Source organism: Psammomys obesus, unplaced genomic scaffold, assembly GCF_907164565.1.
Source record: "Psammomys obesus unplaced genomic scaffold, mPsaObe1.curated_primary_1811, whole genome shotgun sequence".
NCBI lineage: Eukaryota > Metazoa > Chordata > Mammalia > Rodentia > Muridae > Psammomys > Psammomys obesus.
The window spans coordinates 24998662-25011146 of NW_026596039.1; the positions used below are offsets into that span (position 1 = coordinate 24998662).

The 12485-nt window shown below is 42.1% G+C and overlaps 1 protein-coding gene across 1 annotated transcript in view; it reads right to left on the reverse strand.

The window, feature by feature from the left end:
* Nucleotides 1-573: 573 nt before the first annotated feature.
* Nlrp5 (NLR family pyrin domain containing 5) overlaps nt 574-12485 on the reverse strand; it is a gene marked incomplete at its 5' end in the record, with an annotated part of 22282 nt that continues 10370 nt past the window's right edge. Inside the window, 4 exons of the mRNA XM_055621715.1 lie at nt 574-754; nt 4594-4764; nt 7320-7490; nt 8959-9129. Of these exons, the coding sequence (XP_055477690.1) occupies nt 622-754; nt 4594-4764; nt 7320-7490; nt 8959-9129 (646 nt within the window). The remainder of the gene's footprint in view (nt 755-4593; nt 4765-7319; nt 7491-8958; nt 9130-12485) is intronic.

A 12485-nucleotide genomic window follows, 5' to 3' on the forward strand; every position in this document is an offset into this window, starting at 1 on the left:
CCTCAATCGTGGACTGTGAAATGGAAATGTTAAGTCAAATAACTCCTTTCCTCCCCAAGCTGGTTTTGGTGTTTTTTTTTTTTTTTTTTGTTTTGTTTTTTTAATAGCAACAGAAACCTAACTATGACAGGAAGACTCGCCCACTGTGGATGCCACCATTGCCTGATGTTATAAACAGGAAAAGGGAGCTAAGCAGCTATATGCATTCTTCCCTCTCTACTTAAGTGTGGATGTGATATGACATATCTTTCCTGCCTTGATGGACCATACCACCAGGCCAAATCAACCATTTCTTCCTTCAGTTGATTTTGTCAGAATATTTTTCTTTCTCCATCTCCCAGTGCTGGGATTACAAGCATATGCCAACCACACCTGGATTTTTACCTAGGTTCTGCGTGTCAAATTCAAGTCCTCATGCTTGCATGATAAGCCTTTCACCAACTGAGCCATCCTCCCATCCCATCTCTGCCCTGACACCATACCCCCACTGATCAACATGACCACCTGATGCTCTTTCAAATGCTGTGTGTTTATTTTATTCCCAATACATCCTCTGAGGTGAGACATACATTTCACAGATACTGAGATCCTAGAACGTGAAGGGAAGGGGGGCTCGTGTCTTCAATTTTTCCACCAGTTACGGTCATCTTCATCAAAGGAGTACCAGTCACCATCGATCACCGTGTGAGGCTTGAGAGACTGCACTTTCTCCAGCTGCCTTCTTACCTCGGCACAGTACTCCTGTTTCCACAGGCTGGGAAGAAAGGGGACTGTCATGCTAGGACCAGTCTTTGACATCTCCCTTCCTTCACATGTCCTGGAAGCCAGATCAGGGACTACAAACCTTTTTGAGAACTGTCAATGAGAGTAGCACATTCCCTGTAGATTAAAAGGACTGGGGGAGGGGCTTCCAAGGCTCCACTTCTAAAGGAACAGAATCACTTTTCTTTGGAGATGTGGCCACTAGTAGGTTGTTCATGACCCTGTGGATAACCCCATACCCATGTGCATATCAGCTTCACTAGCTGGAGGCAGTGGGTCATTAAACTAATTTAAAAAACAGGACATAAAGTTGGGAGAGAGACCTGGAAGATCACAGGAAGATCTGGAGGGAAGTGGTGTGTGTGTGGGGTGCATATCATCAAAAGACATTATATATCAAAAGACATTAATTACATTATATATATGTATATATATATACATTATATAGGTATATGAAGATTTCAAAGAACAACTATTAAAAAAAAATAAAAGGCCTGAGGAGATAGCTCAGTTTATAAAGTATTTGCTATACCAAGCATGAGGAGCTGCTTTCAATCCACACTGAAAAGAGAGGCTTCAAGGCTGAAGAAACAGTACAGTCAAGAGCACTGGTTGCCCATCCAGAGGACCTGGGTTCAATTCCCCAGCACCTTGTAAGGGTAGCTCACAGCCATCGGAAACTCCAGTCCCAGATCTGATGCCTTCTTCTGGCCTCCATGAGCATTGTAAACAAGTGGTATATAGACATACATCCAGGCAAACATTCATACACATAAAATGAAAACATCTAAAATAGAAACAAAACCAAACCCAAAATGGGCCAGGCATGGTTGTAGACACCTTTAATCCCACAGGTAGATCTCTGTGAGTTTGAGGCCAGCTTGATTCCAGGACAGCCAGGATCACAGAGTGAGACTGTATCTCAAAACAAAGAACAAAACAATAACTCAAAGTCCAAGATGGATAATCATTCTGGGACCTCTTACCAGAGGTTAACCCTTTGGCCTCCACACGTAAAGGCACATATATGCAAGTGAACCACAGATGTACATGTTTTCATACACACATGAATCCACACATGGAATAGTCCTAAATGCACAGAAATCTATTCTGTGCTGGGTCTTGTCCCAGTTTGAGGCACAGTGATGGACAAGGTTAAGACAAAGTCCCAACCATTCTAGTTGAGGAAAAGAGAATGCAAGCATTTACAGAGAAATTCCGTTTTGCCTGTGAAAGATCAGCTGGTAAAAATCCAAGTCTGACTGTGGGTAGGAGTGGAAGTAATGTATGCATGTGAATGTGCTCCAGTGAGAGAGATGGGAGAGGGGGAGGGAGAGAGACAGACAGGGAGTAAGAGACAGAGAAGAAGATAGAGGGGGAGACAGATAGAAGGGAGGGAGGGAAAGGAGGAAACAGAAGGAGCTAGAGGGAAGGATGGAGAGAAGGAGAGAGCAGGAGCTAGAGAAAGGCAGAAAGGGATGAAGGGAGGGAAAGAGGGTGGAGAGAAGAGGAGGGGGAGGGAGAGGAAGAGAAAGGGGGGAGAGCACGCTCAGGTGGAGGAACAGAGGTCATCAGTGAGTATTTCTCCATCTCTCTTCAGTTTATTGAGACAAACTCACCAAACCTAAACCTTGCTGATAGGCTAGGCAGACTGGCTGACCAGTAGACTCCAGGATCTTCTGGTCTCTGCCTCCTTAGTGCTAGGATTACAGGTGTGTGCAAGACCACATTTGGCTTGTACTTGAGTTCTAGGTACCAGAACTCAGGTCCTCAGGCTTGTGTGGGAAATACTTTACAGAATGAACCGTCTGCCCCAAACTGCACCAACTGCTAAGGCCAAACATATCATGGGTCTTGTCAAATACTGCTGTGCTGTGTGGCTCACTGTTTCAGTTGTCCCTTTTAATAGACATTATGCCCTTTGGGCTTGTTTGTGCATGTACCTTGTAACATATCTATGTACATATTGCCAGCCTCACCCAGCCAGAGTTCCCTTCCCAATTCACCATTCCCTCCTGCCTGCCATCAATGACACACTTCATCCCTAAAGTCATGCCTGGGCCTTTTTGCATTTATATCCACATGCTAAAAATTATATTTTGGATAAATCTCATGGCTATGATCTAGAGAAGTTATTCAATCAAGTCATTTTACCATCAGCCTCAGTTGGGCTGCCAGCCCTATCTTCTTCAGACAAATTCTTTTTGTTGTTGTTGTTTTTATTTTTTGTTTTTTGAGGCAGAGTCTTGTTATATAGTGCTACCTAGGTAGGCTAGCCTGGCTTCACATTTGCAGCAATCCTCCTGCTTCTGCTTCCTTAGAGCTGGACTACAGGCATGTACCACCTTGCTCAGCACTTTACTTTATTGGATTAAATTTACTTTATTGGATTAAAAGTATACTTGGGCATATAAAAGGGCTCAGTGGATTAAAATACTTGGTTGCCAAGCCTAATGACCTGAATTTTATCCCCAGGACCCACATCAACAACTGGCTTTTGCAAGTTGTTCTCTGACCTCCTCATGTGCACTCCACACATGCACACAAATAAATGTTAATATTTTTAAAAAACGTATGTGCATTTGTCTGCATGTGTATATGTATATCACATACATGCTGTGCCCACAGAGGTCAGAACAGGATATTGGAACACAAAAGCTTGTCACCATGTGGGTTCTGGGAACTGAACTCAGTTCTTCTGCAAGAGCAGCAAATGCTTTCAAGTATCAAGCTATATTTCCAGCCCCATTTTGACCCACTCCATTTAATAATTAGTGGAGGTGTTATTCATCAGAACACAGCCACTCATCAGTGGCAACATTAAATATTTAGCATGCACGACAAACTTGTCTATATTTGATTGAGATAGGGTCTTGCTCTCTCTGTAGTCTATGTTGTCCTGGAACTCATTATGTAGTTAAAGATGGCCCCAGATTTGTTTGGCCTCTTTTCTCAGCCTCACAAGGGCTAGGATTATAGGTGTGAGTCACGACATTAGGAAAAATTAACCATCTTAACTATTTTTGGTGTGTAAGTGGCATCACATTCCCACAGGCATACTGTAGTGCAACCACTGCCACTTCAGAACTCTCCCATCATCCCCCAAACCTATAGACATTAAACATAAACATAAAGTTTTCCTTTACCTTTTAAATTAATTGACAGTGTTAGGGACTTTACATATGCTAAGGAAGGGCTCTATCCAAGTTAAACCTCCAACCTTTGTCTCATCCTTTAGCAACCCTCTAGTTTTTCTGTCTTGAGTCTACCATCTGGAAACCTCATATGAATAGAGTCACAATATTTGTCTTTTGTGACTGAATTGCTTTACTTACATGAAGTCCTTGTGTCTTGTACATGTAGGAGCATGCATCAAACTCCCTTTCTTGAAAAATGCCACTAAAAACATGAATGTACAAATGTCTGGGTTTTTTTGTTGTTTGTTTTGAACTAGGGTCTCACTGTATAACTTGGCTGTCCTGGAACTCTGTCAGTGGTTCTCAACCTGTGGCTCGATACCCCTCCTCTTGGGGGTCACATATCAGATATCCTGCACATCATATTTTTCATACAGTTTATAACAGTAGCAAAATTACAGTGATGAAGTAGCAACGAAAATAATTTTATATTTAGGGGCCATCATGCTGGGAGGAACTGTATTAAAGGGTCACAGCATTAGAAATGTTGACAACCACTGCTCTAGATATAGGAAGCTGCCGAGCCATGATTCCAACTACTTTCAGTTACCCAAGTAATTTCAATTACTGCTTCTCCAAGTAACTTCTCAGAGAGTCAGGTTTATGTCTAAGGAGACAATCATTAGGGACTTACCCAATTATCCTCAGATTAGAGGTAAAGGTCAGGAATGCAGAGCACAGCTTCAACATCCCTGATGTACTGAAGTCATTCTTCACCAGGTTTAGGCTGGTCAGATACTGGTTGCAAGAGAGGGCTGATACTAGTGCCTCACAGCAGTCAGAAGTCAACCCGCATGCCTCTAGTCTACAGAGAAGCCCAAGGAAGAACCCATCAATGATAGATCCTTCACCTCAGGCCAATGTTTAAAAAAGGTGAGGGGAGGCTCCATGCAGAGCTTGATTAAATTGCCTGAACCTTCCCATTTCTAAATTCTGGTTCTTTCTCTGAGAGGTGCTGGGTACCTCAAGGCCAGTGACACTGAAATAGGTAACAGAGAGGAACACAGAAATACGTGCTGATTAATAAGCGATGTTGCACCAAAGACTCAAAGGATGGAGAGCTGCACGAAGGAGGCAGGATGTCCAAACTCGTGCATGATATGTAAGGAGCTGTATGGACACTGCTCTTGTCTGGGGGGGGCTCTTATGAGATAATCACGCCTAGATGGTCATATCTCTGTCACAGGACTATGACAGATGAGAGGAAGCTGAAAACGTTAGTAAAGGGTTAGGGTTCTAGGAAAATGGATAAAACTAGAGATTAGCATATTAAATGATGTAAGCCAGTTTTGAAAAGACAAATATTGTTTTCTCATGTTTGTGGAGCCCAGATACATAAAGTCATATATGGCACTAAAGGGGATGTGAAGCTGATTCTAGGGGAATGAAACAAGACTAATGGGATGTGAGGGGGAGGGATGTGAGAAGGGAAGGTTCAGAGATGTGTGTGGTCAAAGTACATTATATATTTGTATGAAAGTGTCTCTGTGAAACCCAATACTATGTAAGATAAATGTATGGCAATAAAAAATTTAGGACTTGGAAAGCATATATTACATAAAAAAACTTTAGGACTTTATCCTAAGAAGAGCAGCATGCCAGAGAATATCATTAACAAGGGTGTCGGAGCAATCTCTCTGCAGTTAAAAACATTTGCTGCTCTTGCAGAGGACTTGGCTCAGCTCTCAGCACACACATCAGGTGGCTTACAAGTGCCTCTAACTCCAGCTTCAGGAGATCTGATGCCTTATTGTAGCCTCAGTGGGTACTGACACACATGTAATACAACTAAGGAGAAGCAGGCACGCACATGTGCTCATAGAATAAATTTTAAATAAAAAAAGTTCAAGAAACCATAAAGCTGGGCATGGCACCATGCTCCTGTAATCCTCACACTCAAGAGGCTGAGACAGGGAGATCTTAAGATCTGGGTCACTACCCTATGGGAGAGTGTCAACCCCTGACACTATGAATGATACTCTGACCAAGTCTACAGACAGGAGCCTTTCAGAGTTGTTCTCCTAGAGGCACTTCCCCAGCAGAGCCTCAAAACAAATGCTGAGACTCACAGCCAAACATCGGGCTATGTGTATGGAGTCTTGTAGAAAAGGTGGAGGACAAAGAAAAGGACCTGGAGGTGACAGGAGCTCTACAAGAAGACCAACAGGGCCAACTAACCATGGCTTGCTGAGTTTGAGGCATTAACCAAGGACCGTGCATAATCTGGACCTAGACAGCCCTACAAAGATGTAGCTGATGGGCAGCTTAGGCTCCTCAAGTAAGGAAAGCAGGGAGTGCATCTGACAGGGACTTTCCTGTCAGCTTTTTGATCACTTCTCCCTGGTGGGACTGCCTTGTCAGGCCACAGGGGAAAGAGGACAAACTTAGTCCTGATCAGACTTGATGAGCTGGGGTGGATAGGAAGAGGGGCTCCACTTTTCTGAGGAATAGGGGAAAGGGGAGAAGGAAGGAGGTGGGACTGGGAGGTGAGGTGGGATGAGGCTACAACAAGGATGCAAAGTGATTAAAAATAGATTTAATGAAAAAATAAAGAAACAAAAAGATCTGGGTTGCTTGGGCTACACTGAAAGACTTTGCCTCAAAGGAAAGAAAATCAACTGATAATAGTATTTTAGAGTGTTCTGACATTTAAACAGCTACACTTGTTTGTTCTGTGCGTGCTTGTGCATGCTTGCCATGGTGCATGTGTGGAGCTTAAAAGACAACTTAGCACAGTTAGTTCTCTCCTTCCACTTGAATCCCAGTGACAGAATTCAGGTTGTCGGATGCCTCTTGCTACCAAGCAATCTCACAGGCCCATCGTTTAATATCTTAAGAAGTTACTTTTATTTTTATTTATGTGTACTCTATGTGTCTGTGGGAGTGTATGAATGGGTGTGCATGTGTGCGTGTCTGTGTTAGGACCTCATAGAACTCAGAATGTAACCCAGGCTGGCATCAAACTCAAGGTGATTCTGCTATTCTATCCTCGTTTGCTGGGATTACAGGTGTGAGTCACCTTACCTGGGTAGCACTGAGGTCTAGCAGGCTCCCAGGTGGATGAGATGCTGACTAAAGTCATAAGAACCACTGTTGTATCTGGTCACTTTGTGTTCATTCTTCCTGCTAGATTCTATGTGCTACACCACTAAAGTAGTACTAGTTTCTGTATTTCTACCATCCAGCTTCCAGCACCAAGCCTAGCACAGAGGTCTGACAGCCATTCCCTTGACTCCACCAGGGTAAATACTGTCTGACTTTATAGAGTTGGTAACAACACAGCACCACCCTGATTTCATGCTCAGGTCCTCCCATCTCCTCTGAGCTCAGTCCCTCAAAGAGGTGGCCCCAAGAAATTACCCCAGTCTCCTCAGGAAGCTTTCGTTTTGCCTTAGTCCCTCGCACAGAGCTTTGATTCCTTTGTCACCCAGGGCGTTGTTACCAAGATCCAAGCTCTTTAAGTGTTTGTTCTTTCTGATCACGCAGGCCAGATCCTCACAGCAGTCCTTTGTGAGCTGGGAATTCACTACTCTGCAAGAGACGCAGAAATCCACATGTTCAGTGGGGAAGAACTACAGTGGAAGTTAACACTCAGAAATGTTTAGAACAGTTCCTTTTATTTTCTCCTGAGAAGGTATTTTGGGGTCAAGTGAGATGGCTCAGTGGATAGTACTTGCCAACAAGACTACCCTGGGACTTCCAAAGGGTTGGCACCTTGTGCTTCTGTTTCCAGGCAGAGTGGGGTGAATGGAAGTGGAGTGACCCCATAGCAACAGGTAAATATTTTTTGGGGGGGTTCAGAGTTTCTCTATACATCCCTGCCTGTCCTGGAACTCACTATGTAGAGACAAGGATGGACTTCAACTCAGATATCCTCCTGCCGCAGCCTCCTGAGTGCTGGGATTAAAGGGATGTGCCATCATGACAGGCTGCTTATTTGATTTAAATTCAAGGAGTTTTTTTTTTTTTTGAGTTCACATTCTTTACTTTCTCTTCTTTTTTTATGTTTTTTTTCTTTATTAATTACACTTTATTCACTTTGTTCAAGGAGTTTATACATCTGAAACACAGGTATCTCTGAATGTGAAACTTAGCATCATCATGATGGCTGTAAGGGAAAATTGCACACCTGACCTTCTCTGACAGGTCACAGCTATAACATATCTGCACTTACAGCTTTGTATAAACCTGCATTTACACTCTATGTGTAAGGCATGTATGAAATACAAGTCCACTTTACATTTAGATTTGGGCCTCAACCCCCACGCCTGGGGGTATGTCTCAATGGTAGCACACTGACCTAGAATGCCCCAGTGAGGAGCTACAGTGTGGTTCAGTGGTAGAGTACATATGCAAGGATCTTGGTTCCATTCTTGGAGTACCAAAGACAGAAACAACAACAATGAAAAATCAAACCAAATCATTTCCAAAGAAACAGATTTTAGGGATCAAGGATGACCCAGAACTTATAATCCTGCCTTGAGGCTCCTGTTTATAGTAATTCCTCCTTTTCCTCAACTCTGTGGACCAACACATCACTTTACCTAACTAGTATGATTCCCAGGAACATGAGCACTTGACCTGATATTAGGTTTTAAAATATCTATTTATTTTTATTTATGTGTACTTTAAATAGATATTTTAAAATAAAATAATCTATTTATGTGTATCTATTTATTTATTTGGTATACAATGTTTAAAATATCTATTTATTTAAAAATATCTATTTATTTATTTGGTATACAATGTTCTGTCTGCATGTATACCTGCATGCCAGAAGAGGGCACCAGTTCTCATTATAGATGGTTGTGAGGAACCACTACGTGGTTGCTGGGAAATGAACTCAGGACCTCTGGAAGAGCAGCCAGGCTCTTAACCTCTGAGCCATCTCTCCAGCCCTGAGAATTAGTTTTTGATGCTCACATCTCCTTGTCCATCTCTCTTGCTTTCTAGAAACCTGGGCAGTGGAGATGATCCTTAACCCCCACTGTCTACTTACTCCAGTTCTTGGAGGTAACAAGTCGGCTCCTTTAAAGCTTCACACAGAAGCTTCATCCCACCATCTTCCATGGGGTTCAGGTTCAGGTTCAGGTGTGTCAGCTTTCTGTTGTCCATAAGCATCAACGCCAGGAAGCTGTAGGAGTATTCTCTGAGGTCGCAGTGATTTAGTCTATGGGGACACAAATGGGAAGAGGAAGGTTACCACTGTTCTTTTTGTTTGTTTTTATTGTTTGTTTTTGTTTTGTTTTTCAAGACAGGGTTTCTCTGTGTAGCCCTGGCTGTACTGGACTTGCTTTGTGGTCCAGGATGGCCTCAAACTCACAGAGATCCACCTTTTTCTTCCTCCTGAGTGCTGGGATTGAAGGCGTGCGCTACCATGTCCGACCCCCTACTGATCTTTCTCATGGCCTTGGATAGGAGAATCCTCTCAGTTTACTCTTCAGTAGGATGGGGCTCTTATTGATCATTACTTTCAGACTTAAGTGGTGGGTGAGTAAAGAATGTAGCTATTGGGACACTTACTAATATTAGGCCATACTGGAAGAGAGCCAAACTCTGACCAGGCTGGTGAGATGGCTTAGCAGGTAAAAGTGCTGTCAAGCCTGAGAACTTCAACCTGGGTTCATTCTCTGGGAACTATATGACTCCTACCCTCTCTGCCACCCATATGCATGCTATGCAGGCACAGGCACAAGCATGCACACATGTATACACAACCTCTATTTCTCCTGTATTTTTAATTGAATTAAATTTCTTTAAATTAGCCTAGTATAGTGGGACATGCCTGCAATCCAAGCACTCAGGGAGGCAGAGGCAGGCTGATCTTTATAAGTTCAAGTCCAGCCTGGTCTGCAAAGTGAGTCCAGGACAGTCAAAGCTACACAAAGAACCCCTGTCTTGGTAAAAAATAAAATATAAAATAAAATATAAAATAAAATATAAAATAAAATATAAAATAAAATAAAAAATAAAATAAAAAATAAAATAAAATAAAATAAAAAATAAAAAATAAAATAAAATAAAAAATAAAATAAAATAAAAAAATAAAATAAAATAAAAAATAAAAAATAAAATAAAAAATAAAAAATAAAATAAAATAAAATATTTAAAATAAAATAAAATATTTAAAATAAAATAAAATATATAAAATATATAAAATAAATAAAATAAATAAAATAAAATAAATAAAATAAAAATAAAATAAAATAAAAAAATAAAAAAATAAAAAAATAAAATATAATATAATAAAATAAAAATAAAAAATTAAATTACATTTTCTTTTATTGTGTGAGTGAGTATGAGTGTGTGTGTAAGTGTGTGTGTGTGACTGCACATATGCTTTGGTGCATGAATGAAGGTCAAAGGCTAACTAGTGGAAGTTGGTTCTTTTCCCTGTACCATGCAGGTCCCAGGGATCAAACTCAGATTGCTAAGCTTAGCAGCAAGTGCCTTTACCTGATGAGCCATCTTGATTTTATATTTTTGAGGCAGGGTCTTAGTTAGGCCAGGGTGGCTTGGATCTCATTTCGTAGATGAGGATAACTTAGAATACCTGCCTCCATGTCCTGAATATTGTAGTTAAAAGCAAGTACCACCCCACCAAGCTAAGGTTATATTCTTTAACAGACTTCCTGGTTTATGACAGGCACATGTATGTGCTTTCAAATGACAGTCATCACATGTGTCACTTAACATGTATATATGTTACGAATGCCACAGCATGTGTAGGAATGCCAGCGGACAGCTTGTGAGACCCAGCCCTCTCTTTCCACTATGTGGGTCCTGGGGATTGAAATCAGGTCACGAGGCTTGGTGGCAAGCTCCTTTACCTGCTGTCCCACATTACATGTTTTATTCACATAAAGTTATTGGTGGACTAATTGTTCAAAGGGAAAGAATAAGAAGCACCCCTGCCCCGAGTGAGCACATTGCATTAATCCAAGTTAACAAGAATCTCTCATTTTCTTTGTCAGATACAAGACTTAAGGTTGAAGATAACTTTGCAGTTTTAAAAACATTTACAGGGAACTACTGTGACATGGCAGCCAAGGAAAATGCTGATCCCACTGCAGCCTGCATGTGTGGTGTTCCTAGGAGTCTCCAACATCATGTATCAGTGGCCTTTAGCCCCGAGTCAACTTCATCTACCTAAAAATATATCTCCATAGGTGTGTGTTCATCTTCATGTGTGTGACAGCACGAAGAGTTGCTCCTCATGAGCCAGCCACTTTCATTTTTAAAGACTTATAGTTTACACGTGTAAATATTTGTATGCATATGCCTAAGTGTACTGTGTAGTGCCCATGGAGGCCAAAAGAGGGCATGAGACCTCTAGAGCTGCAGTTAATAGCTCTGAGCCACCATTTGGGTGCTGGGAACTGAGCCTGAGTCTTCTACAAAATCAGCAGGAGTTCTTAGCTGCTGAGCCATATTCTGTGGTCCAATCCTATCTTGTTTTTTGAGGTAAGGTCTCTAGATGGCTGCCGATTCAGACAGACATGTGCCCGTTTCCTGCTCCCCAGCACTGGGGTTATAATGGTGCACCCTCCTTCTGGCTTTTCAATTGTGTGAGTTCAGGGGATCTGAACTGAGGTCCCCATGCTATGGTGGCATGAGAGAGACACTGAGCTGTCTTCCTTGCTTCCCTAAAAATCTCATTGAATTTTCACACAGAGATTTTCACCACATGCCTTTCCAACTCTGTATTACCCGTAACCTAGACAATTTGTCTGGCGAGATGGTTCAGTAGGTCAAGGTGCTTAACAAAAGCAAGATGACCTGAGATCAATTCTAGGGACCCTCATGGTGGAAGGAGAGAACTGAGTGTCACCTCCACATGAGTGCTGTGGCATGTTTGCCCCCCACATACACACACACAATAATTATACAATTAAAAACCCAACACTGTTTGCCAAATACATACAATTCCTCTGCATCATCTGTGAATTTGCTATTTGTAAATTTTCCCATTTGGTAAAATTAATAACTTGCAAACATCAGCACTAATGGCAAATCACAGGTCCTCCCTGATGCACACACACAGTCAGAGACACAAGTCAGTCAGTCTCCAGCATTGTACTCTGCCCCTGGTAGAGGTGGGACTAGTTTCAATTCTCATACTGAACAAAATTGTCTGTAGTCAGGTGTGTAGTTATGGTCATGCTTGTTGATTTTTGTGCTTTCTGGTGCTAATTTAGTTGTTTAAAATGGCCCCAGGCTGGGCTGGGGGGAGTTGAGAGTTGGTAGAGTGCTTGCCAAGTGTGCCTCACATTTAATCTCCAGCACCATATAAAGTACATGCCTGTAATTTCAGCTCTCTGCAGGTGGATACACGAAGTCACTCTGGGCTACATGAGATCCTTGGGCTGGAGGAATGGCTCAGTGGGTAGTGTGCTTGCTAAACAATTGTAAGGGCCTGTGTCTGGATATCTGACATACATCTGCAGTCCCTGCACTCCTAATGGGAGATAGGAGTTGAAGGAGAATGGCTAGAAGCCAGAAGGTTGACTGCCGGTGTCTTCCTTG